This window comes from Pleurotus ostreatus, assembly GCF_014466165.1.
Source record: "Pleurotus ostreatus strain PC9 chromosome Unknown scaffold_9, whole genome shotgun sequence".
NCBI lineage: Eukaryota > Fungi > Basidiomycota > Agaricomycetes > Agaricales > Pleurotaceae > Pleurotus > Pleurotus ostreatus.
In genome coordinates, this window is record NW_023503164.1 from 415808 (window position 1) to 434525 (window position 18718).

At 50.8% G+C, this 18718-nt stretch overlaps 5 protein-coding genes across 5 annotated transcripts; 2 read left to right on the top strand and 3 right to left on the bottom strand.

The window, feature by feature from the left end:
* Positions 1–418: 418 nt before the first annotated feature.
* PC9H_011340 (uncharacterized protein) lies at positions 419–1720 on the top strand (the record flags this gene model as incomplete). Its single annotated transcript, XM_036780825.1, has 6 exons — positions 419–567; positions 620–761; positions 813–898; positions 953–991; positions 1051–1439; positions 1491–1720. The coding sequence occupies 6 exons, from the start codon at positions 419–421 to the stop codon at positions 1718–1720; spliced, it is 1035 nt and encodes a 344-aa protein (XP_036626680.1).
* Positions 1721–2756: 1036 nt separating this feature from the next.
* PC9H_011341 (uncharacterized protein) lies at positions 2757–4716 on the bottom strand (the record flags this gene model as incomplete). Its single annotated transcript, XM_036780826.1, has 4 exons — positions 2757–2894; positions 2947–3523; positions 3578–3734; positions 3792–4716. The coding sequence occupies 4 exons, from the start codon at positions 4714–4716 to the stop codon at positions 2757–2759; spliced, it is 1797 nt and encodes a 598-aa protein (XP_036626681.1).
* A 3337-nt stretch (positions 4717–8053) lies between these two features.
* On the bottom strand, positions 8054–9506 carry PC9H_011342 (uncharacterized protein; the record flags this gene model as incomplete). Its single annotated transcript, XM_036780827.1, has 6 exons — positions 8054–8384; positions 8436–8683; positions 8745–9053; positions 9161–9185; positions 9242–9311; positions 9437–9506. 6 exons carry the CDS (start codon positions 9504–9506, stop codon positions 8054–8056), a joined length of 1053 nt encoding a protein of 350 aa, XP_036626682.1.
* Positions 9507–10633: 1127 nt separating this feature from the next.
* On the bottom strand, positions 10634–11228 carry PC9H_011343 (uncharacterized protein; the record flags this gene model as incomplete). Its single annotated transcript, XM_036780828.1, has 3 exons — positions 10634–10941; positions 10995–11026; positions 11080–11228. The coding sequence occupies 3 exons, from the start codon at positions 11226–11228 to the stop codon at positions 10634–10636; spliced, it is 489 nt and encodes a 162-aa protein (XP_036626683.1).
* Positions 11229–13442: 2214 nt separating this feature from the next.
* On the top strand, positions 13443–18545 carry PC9H_011344 (uncharacterized protein; the record flags this gene model as incomplete). The annotated part of the gene is made up of 13 exons (XM_036780829.1): positions 13443–13476; positions 13530–13929; positions 14199–14239; positions 14311–14345; positions 14401–14526; positions 14577–14831; positions 14884–15451; positions 17236–17377; positions 17430–17637; positions 17692–17781; positions 17822–18017; positions 18074–18441; positions 18501–18545. 13 exons carry the CDS (start codon positions 13443–13445, stop codon positions 18543–18545), a joined length of 2508 nt encoding a protein of 835 aa, XP_036626684.1.
* Positions 18546–18718: the final 173 nt, after the last annotated feature.

Sequence of the window (18718 nt, forward strand, 5' to 3'; positions counted from 1 at the left end):
TGACAGTACTCCATTCCGATGTTTCATCGTCTCCGGTAGACCGATACGACCGTGAAGACACCACAACGTTCACACTGGAGTATATATCCTGGCACATATTCCGAGTGATAAACATCTCATTGGACTCATTCACTGATAATGTCTCGGACGTAGGGTGCTCAAAGGTACGTATTCTTACGACGGCAATGTGGCATGCCATCACGTCTCGTGGATTCTTTCTTGTACTAGCAACCAAATGCGGGTGCACTTCTCGAGCCCTGTAACTCCGGAAGCACAAAATACAAGGACCATCGCCGTGTCATGATTAATCACCCAGGAGCCAATTTTGCCTTGGTTCTCTGGCTCTCCGCTTCAGGCCGCCAGATACTGTTTAAAATGCGAGAGAGAGCAACCAACCAAGCCAGCACCGCGCCGCACGATGCCCTCCCTCTCGCGCAGGATGATAACTGGCTTCCTTGTGGCCTTATTGTTCGCCTCCGCCGTTCTTGCTACAGACGTGACGAAAGGACCCTCGAAGCGATGCCGCGAGGTCATCGTTAGAAAAGAATGGCTCGTACCCTCAAAACTGTCTGCATAACTGTTTCTGACTCTACAAATCAAAATCTAGGCGAACACTTAGCGCACAAAACAAGGCTCGCTACATCGGCGCCGTTAAATGCTTGCAGGCTCTCCCGGCGCAAACCAGTTTCACAGGCGTCAGAACGCGGTTCGACGATTTCCAAGCTTTGCATGTGTCCCTCATGCCAGAAATACATCTTGTGGTGCGTTTGGATGGCTTGAATTCCCTATGCTTGACGTTAAAACTGAGCTAGGGTCAATTCCTTCCGTGGCATCGTCGAATGCTTCAAGTATACGAGAAAGCACTCCGTGAAGAGTGCGGTTATACTGGAGCACAACCGTAATTATTGTCTGATATATGGGTGTGATCCTGGTTGACCTCTTGGTTGAACAGATACTGGGATTGGACAAGAGATGTGGACGGTGCCTCTATGTGATATTTTTGTTATTTTTCTATTCAAAGAGAGGTACTGACAATGCCCTGATGAACAGCGTCGCAGCTTCCCCAGTATTTGACCCCGTGTTTGGTTTCGGCGGCAACGGAATTGACATCCCTGGCTATGCAGGCCAGTTCGGCAACATGTCAGATATCCCTGGATGGACTGGCGGGGGATGCATAACCGATGGGCCGTTCGCATCGTACAACCTCTCCATTGGCCCAGGAACACTTGTTACCAACCATTGCCTGACACGTTCCTTCAACACATTCGCCGTAGCTTTCATCCGTTCCTCTCAAGTCGCCAATACGACCAAGCAACCGAATTTCGAACGGTTCCGTATCGAGCTTGAGGGTACTCCAGTGACACCAACATTGAAAGTACACGACGCCGGCCATCTATCTGTCGGCGGGGAGATGAATGATAGATGGTCCAGCCCCGGAGGTACGTTCCCTCTTCCTTCCTTGCCGTACATCGCTGACCCTGAGTCAATAGACCCTGTCTTCTACCTCCACCATTCCAACCTCGACCGGATTTGGTGGGAGTGGCAGTCAATGGATCTCAAAAGGCGGCTGACAGATATATCCGGACGGACGAGTATCGACCCTCCAGTCGTAAATGTTACACTGGACTTTAAGCTCAAAATGGGCATACTTGCAGACCTGATTACAATCCGCGACGTCATGGACGTGCGGGCTAGTCCCATGTGCTACATTTATGCCTAGCTCTCTGGTTTCGAAGACGCAGAGTAGTACACCCACGATATCTAGACCTATGTTCTGTGATGCTAATAGTACTGCCGTCCAATTGCAACTGAAGGAGGTTGGTGATCAGCCGCCTGAGGGGTTGTCGCCGTAACCGGCTCCTGACTTTCTCTGCTATCTCTCGTCGTTTTCCAACCTTTATAACTTCGTTGTCAATTCAATAGACGGGTTGAATCATGGGACGTCCAATGCTCTCGTTTCTGCACCCTTGCCTGGCTGTCGTTCGTGCATTTCGTGTTCCAACCTGGACTTCCTCTACCGCATCCATTGGTCGTGTGTCTCAATCGCCACTCAGGAATTTAGAGCGCCATTGCATGGATCAATTGGATTGGCAGTAGAGGCCGGAACTGTGCATGAGGACATAGGGGTTGAAGGGGCATAGGGGCCTTCTATTTTGTTCAATTTGAATCGTTGGTTCAACTGTACCTGCATATCCGCCAGGCTAGTAGAATCTTTATCCATTTCAGATTTCAATCCTCCTCGCTTCCTCGCTTCGCTTCTCTTCTTCATTTCATCCTCCGCGCCCTCTTCAGCAGTCTTTCTTCATATGCTCTGCCATCGCGGCGGCGGCAATCCTTCGTTTAACGGCCTTGATTTATCTACGGCCTGGTACACGCTGACCTGTTACAGCGTCAGGATTTGGGAAGTGAAAACCCCAAGGTTCTTGCACGCCGTACGAGATGGACGTTCTGGCGGACGTGATGCCGATTCGCGATGGCATGAATTTGCGAGCTAGCCCATGTGCTATACCTATGCTTAATTTGAAACCTAACACACCGAGCTCTTGATTGGATAATTGTCTACAGACGTGTGTACAGATTCATCGAACCACGAAAGGCGACTCCGATGCGCCGGCTCCAAGTCTCGACCTGACACTCAGGTATATACAGAGCCAAACCAACAAAAAATACGAGATACGTGTCCACGTACCATCTTACTCGTTCTTGTAACACAGAGCGTTGGGCTTTGTCGAGGTGGCAGCGAGGACCGCGCAAAGTTATTGGAAACGAAGTGCACAGGCTGGAGCGCAATCAAACGCTGTTTTGGAGTTGTCTGCTATAGGTACAGAATTCTGGCCACCACGATTCAAAGAGTCGCTTGTCGTCGCTTTGCTGAATATGGGCGCCGCGAGGGCCTGGCCAAGAGATACCCTCATTCCGGCTCAAAGGATATTTTACCGTGCCTACTTGGCCCGCCCAGTCGAAATCGACAATCTTCAGCCGCACTCCATCGGCATCCTCCAGCCTTCCATCGACATCCAGCTTGACCATGATGTTATTGGGACGGAGATCGCCGTGGACCAGTTGTCCGGATTCCAAAGCCTGCAGGACTGTGCACACAGCGCCCCTGATACGGTCCATCGCCGAAGAGGGGATTTTGGCTGAGAAGTCCTCTCTCTGAGACAAATCGAACAGGGAAACCCAGGGATGACCGAGGTATTCCATGACGTAGGCAGTTGGAGCGCCTTGCAGGATCTTGTGGCCGTGTAAATGAGGAGCGTAACCCTTTGTCGCGAGGTAGCTGTGTACTTGCGCTCCGTAAGGTCGCCTATCCACGAGCTTTACATAGACTCGCTCAGGCTGTGCGATGGGGCTTGCTTGATCGCGTGTTAACAACGCAGAGAATATCAGGCGCTCTGGGAATGAGGACGGTTCAAACCGGGATAGAAGCCCGACAGGGGAGCCTGTGTGAATATCGACACAATCCGTATACACTCTTGGGATGGAGGGTTCAATAGGCTGATGGACGAGGGATGCGTCGTCGCTAGATGACAATCATAATGAGTGCAAGGCGGGGGTTGGTGTTGTGATGACGTACATTTTGTTCAGGACAACGGAAAGTGCGTAGAGAACTCGAGCAAGTCTTAATGGGCGCCGCCTGCTCTTATCTGCGTACATGAAATGGATGTCTGTTAGCGGCTCAATCACGGCATTGACGCCGTCGTGGAATGCACCAGCCACAAATAAACCAGCGCCTGAGTCCAACATGGCTGTCAGACAGGATAGCCATGAGGAAAGACCGTCAGACGTACCCCACACACCAACTAAGAACACGGGTGCTCCTTCGGCGCCACCTTCAGTCTTGCGGAACATATCGAAGTCGCGCGAAAGTTGCATGTAAACGTCGCCACCGGCTCCGCCTTCGTTTTTATCCTCACGCAAAATGACGATCCTACCACCCTGAGTGAGCACACGATCGACACGGGCACTAGTGACTTCGGCGTTCGGCGCGATGCGATGTTGGCTACCCCAATGATCAAACAGAGGCTTAACAATTTCGTCGAACGCGTTCGATCTAGCGCCTTCGTCTTCGTACGGATCGCTCATCTGGCTGCACAGCCGAGTAGCGACTTGGAAAGCCAGGTCTGCTGTGTGGCAATCATTTGGCAGCACCGAGTCGATTAGATTCCCGAATTCTCGAAAAGTGTGATGGAGCATTGAGAGGGGGAGTCCGCAGTGTGAAGCAGGTCTCGCGCAAAGCAAGGTTGGGTTCTTGGGCTGGTGTTCTGGCCATGTTGTTGCATAATCGGAGGGAGGGGGGAGGTTGCTGTAAACCTTGCGAATGAGAGAGCAGAAGCCTGTCCAATGCGTGCGGCACTGGGAAATAAAGAGACCTCTGATACAGTGAGGACAGAACAACACTGAGACCAGATGATGATTACCTAGCTCAGAGTTAGCATCAATATCAGGAGTCTCTGGGAGGGGCGAAAAATACGCCGCAATATTGAGTGCTGGTGCATTGGGAGTATCCTTGAAAGTCTGGGCCACGAGTTTCAAGCGCAGAAGGCTCCCCAGAAAATAATCTGGAACTACGAAGGGCTGCATCATCACCCCCTTTGCCGAGGCCTGATATTGAAGCAACATATCGATGGCGCCGAGAACGAGATTGGCAGCCTCTAGGGCATCCTCAAGTGCTTTGTCCGTCGGACTCTGCGGTGGATGAGGAGGCGAATGCATTCTTCCTTCGGATAGAGGACATGTATCAGTAGCCGAAGACAAGTGACAGGACTTGGGCACTGAGTGTGAGAAAATAAAACTGGGTGTGATTAACTAAATTTACAACTTAGCAAGTTGAATTTATGGTAGCCTGTGGTCCAACAACTGCTTGCATGGTTGAGAGACTCTATACGCCGCTATCTATTTTACACGCTAGAGCACAAAGGCCTGTGCTTTACTCCTTCATTGGGCGCCAGCATGCGATTATTATATGTATCGGCGTCGTTTTATCGATAGTGATAGTATCCACCGTCTGGTCGAGTTTTTCTCGAGGACGCCTACGGGCTCGCCGCCATCCCCACTGCCGACTCTTGGTATTCATTACGGGTCCTGCATCAGGCTCAGTATTTTGCCTAAGTCAGTATAAAGTCCACGTAAGTCCATTTTTTGATGGAATTCGTCAGTTTCCGTACTTTTGATGTAAAAATTCCGGCACCTTCCTCTTTTGATCTTGTGCGGAAGGTCACGACGAAATCTAAGTCAGTGAAAAGCAAACTTACAGTGACTTAGTTTGACTGGGAATGGGAGCGTAAAGTAATAGGATTCAGACATTGCTTATGTAAGGGGAACTAATCCCAGGGGCGAAGATGCATTAATCGAGAGAACATTAAGGCTCTAGCCTAAGAGCGGTTGCTCAGGAAGTGACAAAGGGGGTATCTTGAGGGTGCTGAATGTCGGATAATGCAGGGGTATTTAGATACAAGACGAGAGACTTGGAAGAGCATGAATACTGGTGACAGGCACTGGTGCCCCCCTGTCTTCAATTACATAATCTTTTTTGATTTCGATGGCCAGTTCAATTGTTGGACTTCAACGTTTCAATGTTTCAACTCCTCACCAACATCCCCAATGTCCACTTATTTCTTCGACAACCATTCACAACACTTGGGGCATTCAATGCAGCCCCAAATTGAAGCTCTTGACATCTCTTCTCGCCGTAACGCGCCCTGTGTGGATAACAACTGCTCCAACTCTCTGGATCCACGCGCCTGGCAAACAGACTACTGGCAGGATTCCCATTCCCCTATGCACTTCGCTAACTATTCTGACTCTCATACTCAAGCTCAAGCTTCCAGACCACTCAATACATGCAATCATCATGCCATGGACACGGAGGGGGTTTGTGAGTACCTTATATTTCAACGTCAATGTGATGCCTCCGGCCAACCAGTTGTATGTATGACTCAGCTATATCCTCGTATCCAAACGGTCCCACCCCTTCTTACCAACCAACTACCCCTGCCTGTAAGGGGACACTCCTATTTTCTCCTATTCCCCTGTCCCCTTCCTTCCTCCTCATTCCTTTCTCCCTTCCTTCATCCCACGGACTCTTACATACATCCCCTTTGTCCCCTTTCCTTTCCACTTCCTTTCCACTCACTCCTTTCACATCCGAGCTTCGTCCGGTGACTCCGAAGTCTTCCCGCACTTCGGACTCGCCTCGGCCTTGCTCGGACGCTTCGGACTTGCTCGGACTCGTAGATACACTTCGGGGCTCGTCCGGGCTACCTCTATCCTCCTTTCCTACTTCATTACTCCTTGTCCCCACTTCCCCAGGTCGCCGGCACGACTCCTGTACATCCTCCTTCCACTTCATTATCACATGTTTCCTTGTACCTTGTGATATTCGCTCGGACTTGTGGCTGGTGTACTGTACAGTTATCCTGCATTCCTCTCACGCTACTACAGTATATACTTCGCTTCCTAGCATGGAGAATCCTTATCCTGTTCTCTTTGGATTCTCCCTCTGCTAGGTGAGCAGCCCTCTCATGTATTGTAGTTAGTCGTATTCATTATCTTTGGATTCTCCCTCTGCTAGGCCTGCACTGTGCGGCCATCTTGAGGTTGCCCTTACAACACGGGACTTGGCTTCAGCTTTGATGCTGCGCCCTCCTAGCCCTGCGGTGTCCCGATTTCGGAGAGAGCAAGGTGAGAGGTGGGCTCCGCGGAGGAGCCCGCAGCGAAGACTTAGAAGAGACAAGTGACGGAAAAGGAACTAAGATTCAGAGTGAAGAATCCATGTCTACTAGTGCTACTATAAATACTGACTAACACATGTATGTAGTGAGGCTAGTATGTAAATACACATGTAGGTGAAACATGTAACAAGTGAATCCAAGTGCTGCGCACCATGCATAGGCTGCAAGGGCGGAGCCCGAGGGACTCCGAAGGTCCGAGTATCCGAAAGGGGCGTAGGGGGGACCCCTAAGGGGGCGTGAGGACTGGTATATGACACTTGACTTAACCTGACCATCACTGACTGTGAGCGACTGTTGCGTTGAACATGGTGGCCTGACTTTCCATGACTGACTTGGACACTAACAGACTTGACTTGACCTGTTTTCCTCGATACCCAAAAGGGACCCACAAAATCATTTTCAAGTCATTTTACGGTAAATATTCCGGCCTAGGTCCGGCTAAGTCATTATTTTATGACTCACACAGACTTAGGCAAAACACTGAGCATCAGGCTCCTAGAACCAGCACGACTTGTATCGCGAGTTGAGAGCTCCGTCAGTCTTTGGGTGGCTCTTATTGGCTACATTGTAGACTTACCATATTAGGCAATCTCCGCTGAACTCCGCGCGGACTGTTCCTATGTATAACTCCGCTGACAGGTACTTATTACTACATTGAGAAATTGAAGTTGAAGGGACACCGGTCCACGTCTGACTTTCGGGACACATTGCTAAGTATCGGAGGCGAAATGATTGATCGCTATTCCAGCCCCAGAGGTCAGTAGTCACTAATGACAACCCCAAAGAATTCAATGTATTTACGGTGCAATTGTATAAGTAGATCCCCTCTTCTACTTGCACCACACGAATCTTGATCGTCTCTGGTCAATGTGGCAAGCGAGAGATCCCAAAAGGCGTCTCAAGGACATTTCTGGATACACCACCTGGGAACCCCCCTTCACCAATGCCACACTTGACTTCAAGTTAAAGACGGATGTACTTGCCCCGCTTGTTCCCATCCGTGATATCATGGACATCCAGGCTGCGCCCTCTTGCTACAAGTATGCGTACGTGCGACTTTCTATTAGTTCAGTAGAATCGTTCTTGTCCTGAACTTAGTGGCCTGCTAATCTTCACATGAACATGTTTTGATTCTAGTTCGACATTGGTACAGAATTGTTCTTTGGTGGGACTACTACAACGCGGATTTTCTTTCAACATTTCCTACAAAAGCAAGGTCTAAAAAATCTTGTCACGAATAAGGGGGGAGGTAAATGCAACGAGTTATCTCCGTAATGAGGGAAGAGGAAGGAACAAGGGTGACAGGAAAGAGAAAGCATCTACTGCGCACCATCCTTCTCGGCAACGTATTTCAAGAGGTCGACAACACGTCTTGAGTAGCCGTATTCGTTATCGTACCAAGCGATCAGCTTGACAAAGTTGGGGTTCAATTGGATGCCTGCGGTGGCGTCGAAGATGGAGGAATCGGTACTGCCGATGAAATCTGTGGACACAACAGAGTCGGAAGTGAAGCCGAGAATGCCCTTGTGGGTCGTCTCGGAGGCTTCCTTGACAGCGGCGACGATATCTTTGTAGTCAGCGGGCTTCTCGAGGCGGACAACGAGATCAACAACGGAGACATCAAGAGTGGGGACACGGAAGGCCAAGCCACTGTACAGCGCGTAAACATGCGAGTTTTAATGGAGCAAGATAGAGACGTACGTGAGCTTTCCATTCAATGAAGGGATGACCTTGCCGACGGCCTTGGCGGCACCAGTAGAGGAGGGAATGATGTTGTTGTTGACACTGCGACCTCCACGCCAGTCCTTGTGTGATGGGCCATCGACGGTCTTTTGGGTAGCTGTTGTGGCGTGGATTGTGCTCATCAAGCCCTCAACGATACCGAACTTGTCGTGGATAACCTTCGCGAGGGGCGCGAGGCAGTTAGTCGTGCAGGAAGCGTTGGAGATCTATAAATAACGATTAGTGAGCCAGATGACAGACAGCCCTTTCGGTCTATCAGTTACTTACAACTTTGTACTTCGGGTCGTAAGTCTCGAGGTTAACACCGCAGACAAACATGGGGGCATCTGCGGAGGGTGCAGAGATGACGACCTTCTTAGCGCCGCCCTTCAAGTGAGCTGATGCCTTCTCCGTGGTGGTGAAGACACCAGTGGATTCGACAACATAATCGGCGCTGACAGAGCCCCAGGGGATGTTGGCAGGATCCTTCTCCGCGAAGATGTGGATGGCTTTGCCCTCGACGACGAGTTTTCCGTCCTTGGCCTCAACAGAGCCCTTGAATCGTCCGTGTACGGAATCGTACTTGAACATGTAGACCTAATATCCCGAAATCGGCGTGATCGAAAGGTAATCGCAAAGGAGAAACAAAAGCATCGGATCAGTCAACACTTCGTTCGGCTAGTATCAGGGCAAGATTTACGCACCATATAATCGAGATCAATGAACGGGCTTCATCGAGAGCAGTGATTAGCGATGCATGTAAGAACTAAGGCGCATGTACTTACTCATTGATGGCGACAACGTCGACGCCGCCGACTTCGAGGGCGTTACGAAAGACGATACGGCCAATACGACCTGATCGCAGGTCAATGAAAGATCCTGTTGCCTATAACTAGACAGCTACTCACCAAATCTATGTACGAGATGCGTTCCGAGTCAGATCCCACTTCCTGATGGACGCAAGATGAGCTGAAGCCTACCCGTTGATTCCGACGTTGACCTGAAAACAAGAAGCAACCTCAGCGTCGAGTCCAGCACTGTTATGTGCATGACAGTGGACTCACCATGGATAACGATGAGCGTGAGTGAGGGGATTTGTGTGGTGGAGGAGATGGTGGTTGTGGTCAAGAGTGGAGATTGAGAGAGGGCTTATATAGATTCAGGGGCAGAGTGATCAGTACCAGATCGACCTTATCATCTGCCCACCCAAGCAGTGCGTACTTCCACAGTCGCCGTCAGTCAGCACTCTAGGCGATGGCTCCAAGCAATTTTCCCTTGACTCAGGCAGACGCAGAAGCTGTGGAAAGCCTGACATTTGGAGTACACTTAGAATAGAAACGGCGGCGAATAGCCTAGAACAAGAACTGTTTCGTCCTGGATTGCTCTGGGCAACTCATTCCACTGCTCCTTGCGGCCCTCGATACGGTTGTCCGCTCGGAACCATACAGTGACAATGCGCAATCTCATGGCTTCCACTGAAATGATGCTGAGAGCCCACAACATCCGTTCGGTATTGCTTCGGTGCACCGCACTGTCCCCGATTCCATGTACTTATGAAACCGCTATCTGATGATGCCCATTGATTTGTTATGGGTTTCCCTGGAGGACTGGGCCATGATTCTAATCTTCCAATAGGCTGACGCACGGCGAGTAGAAGGCACGTTGTCAAATCGGCGTTCGTGACGGAGTTTGAGGCAGCGACCTGATCGACGAATCACAGTAAGCAGTCAGAAGTTAGAACCGCACCAGACAAACCTGTACTTCTTAGTTGGTGATCGGGTTACCTAAAAGCATCCGAGTGCCCGGAAGATGAGTGGGCAATCGTGAGTACACCTCAGTCACCGCTTGGCCCCACTCAGTGTCTAACGCCGTCGTGACATCCATTCCGTTGGTCGACACCACTTCTTTTGAATTTGTCGACAGAGAAATGCGGCCCATCATTGCAAAGGAGAACGCAAGGTCGGTCTGTATTTGTTTTTTACTCATAGACGTTTCCTCCCTGATCACCCACAGAAGCTATGTGCCATCCTACCTACCTATGGGATGGTTATGAAGCGGTGTCAACAAGGTACTTCTTGCGGAGCGAGAACCCTTACCACCGCCGAGGAAAGGATATGTTGCACGTCTGAGGCATGGTATTGATTGAGACTACTTCTTGACACCATATTCAAGCAGCATCAGGCAGCATCCTCCGTTGCATCTTCCAGATCAAGTTCCGCGAACCTTCCCGCTCCCGTGCTCCACCAAAGCCAAATCACCCTCGGTTCCTGGCCCTTGATAGATTCCAAGATCTTCTTGTACTGTTTATCCCGAGCGGCGGGGGTGAGCGCCTTTGTTGGCTCGATGACGGCGGCAAGAGTCTGCGAAGAGTCCTTAGAATTCTTGGCGTTGAAGTGGATGCCTTTCGTGGCAGTTCCTGTTTTGTCATCGGAATCAACGCGAACAATGTCTTCTATGGTGCCGCTAGGACGCGTGATGCCAACCCCTTCAGCACAGTTAGTCATTGTGAAGGCAGTTGTTCGGCACAGAAGCCCGTACCGACAACCCATCCTTTGTACGGACCAACTCGACTAAAGAACAGGTCAGCGCACTGACAGTGACAAGAGGTTATGAGAGCAAATACCTGGTGTACAGCACGAGCTTGTTCGGATCGTCAACCTTAGCCCAGGTGCAGGCGGCTTTGCTAGCCAACTCTTTGCTTGGGTAGTTCTGTGTCACCTCACCAAGGACCACTGCTTCGGTGGCGCAAACTTCAGCTTGGTCGGAAGACATTTGAAAATCTGAACGATGAGCTGAGCCAAAACGACGGAGCGGGGTTGAGTTCACATACTGTGTAGTTGGGGACGTCAGAACTGTTGCGGTTGCTGGTTGTAGCCGTAGGTGCGAGGGTTTTATATGCACTAGGGAGGCGATACCTGTACGTACGTCCCTCACACGGTTGAACGTCACGAAAGTTCGTCGAGATTCTGTTCGGCACTGTATCGAATGGGTCAAGTGATGTGTCAAACTGGACGGCGCCGTAACATTCCATCTCAGAGAATTGGCGACCCGAAGAGAATGCTGCAAGGCGAGTAGATGTAGTCAGTATGCAAACAATCTGGAATACAAAGGAATACTCCCCATTTAGCTGAAAGTTCAAATACCGGCGTGGTAGGTGCATACGTTGACGGTCTAGAATATTAGAGCTGTTAGAAAGGATGAAGTCGCTTGATCTTCTTTGTTCGCCTCTTGTCCGCTATACAGCTCGCTCAGGGCGACAATCTTGCAACGTGTCAACCGTATGGTGCAAAGACATCCGTAATTCGAGCAATTTCCGTGAGTCCGTAGGGGTCCAATGAGCGAAGAGTAAGATGGAAGTTTCTCTGGCAAGTAATCTTCTCCTTCGAGCTGATGACCCGATCGTTGATGTGATGATCGCGAATGTAATGGATGCGTATCGGTAGAGAAGGGGAGCGCTACGAAGAGGGAAAATGGGGACAATAAGCCGAACCCATTCAACCACATATAGTGCGATTTCCCGCGATTTCGCAGCCGCAAAGGGTAATAAGATGGGCATCTACGGGAAGAGGGAGCCTGTCGCGAGTACAGGTTGGCATAACGGGCATAGAATAATGGAGTATGGCAAGTTCGAGTACAGGATTCACGAATAAAGGACAAAGTGTGGTCGAAGGAGAGAATGTCCTGGGGGGATTGCTCAAAGACGAAAGATATAACCTTGATAAAAGGGGAAGACAAGAGAAGTGGCGGGTAGGACTGAGACTCCATATGAGGGGTTGATCATCAGACGCATAGGACCGGCAAGCAATAAGTACTCTTGACCCAGAGGATACTATGTAGCCTCCTTTGTGAGAAATACGTCCGTCCACAATGTGTAGCAAAGGGCATCCGTGCACCTGAACGCCTTGCATTGGGTCATTTCGGCAGTGATCAAGACAGATGCCAGGCGTTGGTGGCGCCCCAATGTCTCTAACGGATTGGTTTGAGCAATATTGTACGGAAATAGATGGAAAAAGTAATAGAATTAAGTTGGTCGAACGAGTATTGAGGGGCCAAGGAGGTACCAGACAAACGCTATTCGTCCATGTTGCTCGTCAGAACCACGAGAAAGGCACTCACTACGAAAATTCCATCGCCTCCGCCAAGTTTGAGGACCACCCCACCGATTTGAGTCTTGCGAAAACTGGCGGAATAGGTTCGGGTCGTCAGGGAGCCGTTGTGAGGCTAGAAGTCCTGAATGTGACATTTGACGGAGTGCAGTGGGGACACTGGTGAGTTCATGTGTCTTTCGTTCCAAACGCCTGCGGGCTAATGTAGAGCCCACTGTCTGTCCGTCGCGCTCCCTTTCTCCGCGCACATTACAGGCCCTGCCCTCGACCTTCCTAGTCGCCGCTGCCTCGGTGTCCTGCTCCCTAGTCGCCGCTGCCTCGGTGTCCTGCTCCCTCATCCTTCCTCCGCTGTCGACCCACTCGTCTCGTTTGCGTTGGCCCAGCGACTCTCTTTGTCGGTCCTTGCTTCGACAACGCTAAAGTCCGCATCATGGATCGAGGTGAGTCCGTGGGCCAGGGCGTCCGCCATGGCCGTCGTAAAATAGTTATCCATGTCCTTCTCCGACCAAGGAGGGATGGGAACCAGAGTCATGGCATTGTCCACAAAAATTCCTGCAGCGCATCGTGGTTACTAGTTGACTGGAGGCATGACGTTAGCTTAGCTTAGTACTGAGGTTGGAAAAGCAGAGGACTTGGCCTGATGAACAGTCTTATCGCTTCGAGGATATAAATCCAGAACTGCCACTGCTGCCAGGCCGGCTTATGCTCGAAAACCAGCCTATATACGAGATAATGATAGTCGATCCTCTTTGGTCACCCAGTCACCGCGTCAGGATCAGGTCACGATGTCACGCGCTACGCCTCTTCGTCAACCCTTCCTCGACATCCCCCTTTCGAGTCGCGAAAAGTGGATCTTGTTTCATCCAGAACCAGCTGAACAATGTCCAAATCACTCGATGCCGACCTTTACGAAGGTTAGTAGTCCAAGAATCTCAGAGCCCACCTTTGGAGCTCAATTTTGTTGCAGACATATATGGCGACGACAACGAGTTCCTCGACACAGAGTCAGCAAAGGGAACGTCAACGGCACAGCCAGATAGTGGCGCAGATGAGGAGCCCGTTTCCCCCGTGTCTCTAGACAACAATAGCCCCACTGCCGCATCCCAGACACCCAACTTAGCCCTTCCAGCAAAGCCTTCATCCTCGGCCAAACCATCTACTTCGAATTCGGCCAATCAGTCCTTGTCATATTCGGCGCAAATAGCGCAGCAATTTTCATCATATCAACAAACCCCCGGGCAGGAACGAGGCGGCGTGCGTCCGAACACGAAGCCGATACCAAACGGCACACAGGTAATCCCCACAACGATAGACACAACGGGGGACACCGTCTACGGGAAGAAGCCATCTGAGATGCACGATTACGGGTACGTTACTACACTCATGACTTTGCGCTGGCATGCTTTGGACATGAATATGTTCTTTTTCTTGCCGTCGGATTTTCATACCCCATGTCTCCATACAACTGATTTTTTCTCGCGTCTACGTATGTTGTGTCAATACGATACTTTACGTCCGCCATTGGATATTGTATCACCTCGCTACGCTTTACTACGCTCACAATACGCTACATTACGGCCGCTACGCTACGCTCTCAACTCGCGTCGATCACGATACCGCTTCATACCTACCATAGCAAACTCTTCATCGGAGGACTCAGCTGGGACACAACAGATGGTACCATGTCCTCCTATATCTTGTCTTCATACCGAATCACTAATCATCCATCTATTTTTGCCCATATGAAGAAGGACTAAAGAATTACTTTTCGCAATTTGGAAAGGTATTTGAGGACGACGACACGTTGTCTCTTGCTTGCATGCTAAAATGTTGCTAAGGTGGACGCCTGTACGATTATGCGGGACCCATCGGGCACATCAAGAGGGTTTGCCTTCTTGACATTTGAGGACCCCTCGGCTGTGACTCCCGTGTTGGCTCGGGAACATACGCTAGACGGTAAAATGGTACGGCGCCCTATCGGGGTTAATCAGAATTACTCACCCACTCGCGATAGATCGACCCCAAGCGTGCCATTCCGCGGGAGGAGCATCTTCGTAACACGCGTTACTTCGTCGGAGGCCTGGCTCCCCATACGACATCCGAGTCAATGAAGGCCTTCTTTTCCACCTACGGCAGCGTGGTGGACGCGACGGTCATGATGGACAGGGAATCCGGACGATCCAAGGGATTCGGTTTTGTCACCTTCGACGAAGGCGGCAACGCTGACCAGCTCGTCGGCAAACTCGGTCTCCTCCTGGATGACAAACAGGTACGCGCTGCAGCACTCCGTACAGATGGGGGGATTGACGCTTTTTCTTCAGATCGAGGTGAAGGCTGCGCAGCCACGGAGTCAGCGGGATCAGCAGAGGAACAGCGGCCGTGACGGCGATGTACCAGCCGTCAACACCCAGACCAGCGTCATGCCCATGAATTTCCAGCAAATGCCAATGATGAACGCCATGAATCCCATGGCGATGATGAACATGGGCATGTCGCGGTTCAACGCGATGGGCGGGATGGGAAATATGGGGATGGGAATGGGGAACATGGCCAACAATATGGCTGGCGGAGGGAGCAGCGCCATGGGAGGGAACATGGCCGGCTTCAACCCGATGGGGGCGATGGGCGGTGGTATGGGTGGCATGGCGGCAATGGGCAACATGGGTGGTAACATGGGAATGCGCATGGGGATGGGCCCGATGGGGGCGGCGGGGGCGGCGAACCCTGTGGGTGCAATGAACATGGGGATGGGTGCGGGTGGCGGGTTCGCGGGGGGGATGCAGGGTATGATGGGCGGCATGGGGAACATGATGGGGGGGATGGGAAATCCCATGGCTGGTGGGATGGCGAACGCTATTGGTAACCGCATGGGCATGGGCATGGGCACAGGTATGGGTATGGGCATGGGGGCTATGGGCATGGGGCGGGGGAACATGATGAACCAAGGCGTCGGGCCCGCGCGCATGGTCAATCGAGGAAGACACAATTTCCATCCTTACGCTCGGGGTTGACAATTTTTGGGACTCTCTTAGTACCTGTACAGCCCTAGTTATTGCTTGTATTTAGTATACCCGCCTCGTCCCAGACGTAATTCGTTAGATTTATCCGTCTCAGTCTTCGTTGGTTCCAATGGCAGTCTCTGCCATTGTTCTCTGGTTCAACCGAATCTCCAACTCCTGAGATGTGTCCATCAGGATCCCGCCTTCTTATTATCAAGTAACCATACATATTACAAACGTTCCGCCATTAAACTGACCTTTTATTCCTCCTCTAGGCTACCAACACTCTGTAGGACAACCGTGATGTCCTTCTTCCAGGGAGCCACTCGTCGGCGTATCCACCGACTTTCCGAGAGGCACTTCCAGGGATTGAAGGCCAGGAAAGCAAACGAATGCCCAGGGGACGAAGTCATCAGAGTGGAGTTTGGCATGAGAGCTGACGCGCAGCAATTTAAATTCGTTTACAACACGATCCACCAACAAGAAGTCTGTATCCCGGTGACCTGTGATGTGCACGTCTAACCGTTCGAGGCCGGGTAGCATTGCCACAAGCGGAGATACTGCAGGATATTCTAATGTACATGCAAACGTCCACACATTCACTGTGTCTCGCATATGTGCTCAGTTTAACTGTGGCACCGGGGTTCATGCCAACCTGTGATCCCAGTTTGAGGTCAGTGGGGGTGCCAGCTCCGTCGAGATGGCAAAATACCGTGTACGCGCAGAGGATGGTGAGGCTTGTTTTGATTACTGAAGCCCGGGGTGACCAGGTGGTAAGGCTGACAGCACGCGTGGCAGCATGTCAAGATGTTTCATGGAGTTTCCGTGGTGAGACAGGAACAACGCGAATTAGATATTCGTGTCAGATGTGCATCTGGGCACCTGGAGCTCAGAAAAGCGGGGATTTGAAGGAGTCCCATAGCCGATGCATTGTCCGTGTATTTTTGTATCGTATCCGCCAAGGTGAATGAACTGAGCTTCGGAGTAGGAGGGACTCGATAGCGGCAGGATAGACATGACCCAGTCAGCGCGGGCTTCCGTCCTCGTAGACATTTCGACGTCGATGATGGTCAATTGTCTCATTAGTGCTGCTCGGTGGCGATCAAGGAACGATGGAACGAAGAGTTGAGAATGGATTGCAGGAGGCGCAGAACGACGTTTTCGTATATGATCGGCTCAGCGATGCTCTGGAGGGTACGAGATAGCAGCTAAAGGGAGCGAAGAGTACATTTAGTAGACACAAGTTTGAAGATCACTCTCAGTAATTTAACTGGACATTGAGACCCATTTTTGGCAGTCCTGGAGGTAAGGACGAGAGAACACTGTCCATAAGGACAAACAATCGAATTCGATCATGATCAATGGGCGCTCGGGCGCTCGGCTGTGGACAAGCCATGATGGCTGCAAATACATACAGCCTTGGTGATTGACGCACAATCGTGTGTCATTCGATTTAGCTTGACCGCGTGCCTTTCGTTCGAAACAGCTTTTCAGACATTTTTCGATGCTTGAAAGAAGCGACGCGGGTGGGTCGGGTCTGTGAGTTCAAGTTTACCTGAGGGTGTACCACGGTACTAAAGGAGCGCCATGCTAGCACGGTATATACGTTCGACATCCTAGGCACGTTGCTTGAAGTGATGTTTGGCGATAGTATCTGACTCATTTGCGACTTAGATATTCGTATCAACCTCAATTGGTGGAGCCTTGGGGCAAATGTCTCCCTCCAGATCGTTGATTCCAATGGAGCGCAGTTACTTCGTGAGGTTCACCATGTCCGGTCTCCGAAGTCCTTGAAATGGGACGTCCATCCGAATGTGTAGGTGTCGAGCTGAATGGCCCCGATGTGCGCTGAGGCGCGAATCATATAGGCATCTTGAGGGACATTGCGACAAGATTATGACCAAGTGTAGGCGTGGGCTGTTCCCAAAAGATGAAGTGGAATTTGCGGTCACTTACCAAGATCTCTGCGAGTTGGCTAGCCAGGAATCTGTTGAATATCGACGGAGCGTGGCCGAGATGAATCTGAAACATGAACATTGGCTCGGCGCGACCACTATCTATTTTAGAGCTCGCAAGGTGAGCTCGTAGACGTCTTCGACTCTTTTGAAGAGATATGCTGACCGTCACAAGATCCAATATCCAACGGATGTCACTTTGACGTTGCGCTTTATCGTTGAGTTCGACAACGACGAAGACTACCCTCCGTTTCTGCATTATATGGTACGTGTATCTTCACAGTGTTTGCACTCACCGAGTTTAGTTTCCTTCACCGCGACAGGAAATGATGAAAAGCCGCCACATATCTTCCATAGTGCCCTTCCAATGGATAGGCGGTCAATACAATCCCCTGAAACCTGATCAGCCGCAGACTCAAACTAGCGTCCGGAGCCCAGTTCTCGGAGAGCTGCTCGGGACGGTCCATGAAGCAATTCCTTTTGCAATCAACAAACGAGTGGGTACGATTTCCTAGTTCATGCTCACCGCTCCAGAAACCGACTAATCCTTCCTCAAGCTCAATTGAATGCCGGCGACCACGATGCTCTGCCCTTCAATACCTATCGAGACTCAGTCGATTCAGAGGCGAAACTCAGAGCTATACGTCTTAAAGGTTTCACGGCCGCCGCTCGTGAACCTGCCCATCGTGTCTTCGTCGTTGTTGATGTCGGTGCCAGGATCGGACTCTTTCATAGCCACTATGATATCCTCACCGCTATCTGCGCCGCTCAGAGCCCATACTTGGGATCTCATTCTCTTTCCCGCTCGAGCTCCATCAGTGACATCTACGGGCTGTACCTCGCCATTCCGTCTTGTACAGCTCCGCATGAAAACGCCCCCCTCAACCGTGAACTCCGCTCAACATCTGACCCCGGATCTCTAACAGTTACCATCTCGGCCAACCGAGTTTCTGTCATGTCTGATGCTAATACTATATTTCGCAGCAACTCTACAGCATTCGACAGTGCACGCCACGTTATCACTATTAACTATATTGTGGGAGATGCTTTTCTTGCCCCCATATATGGCGGAAACAACGGGGGAAGACAGAATATCAATTGTAGTGAGTATTTGTCTTTTCTCGCTACATACTACTCATTAGAATGTCTGTAGTACGTAGAACATAGTGTAAATATACCTCGTATATATCTACGACGTACTC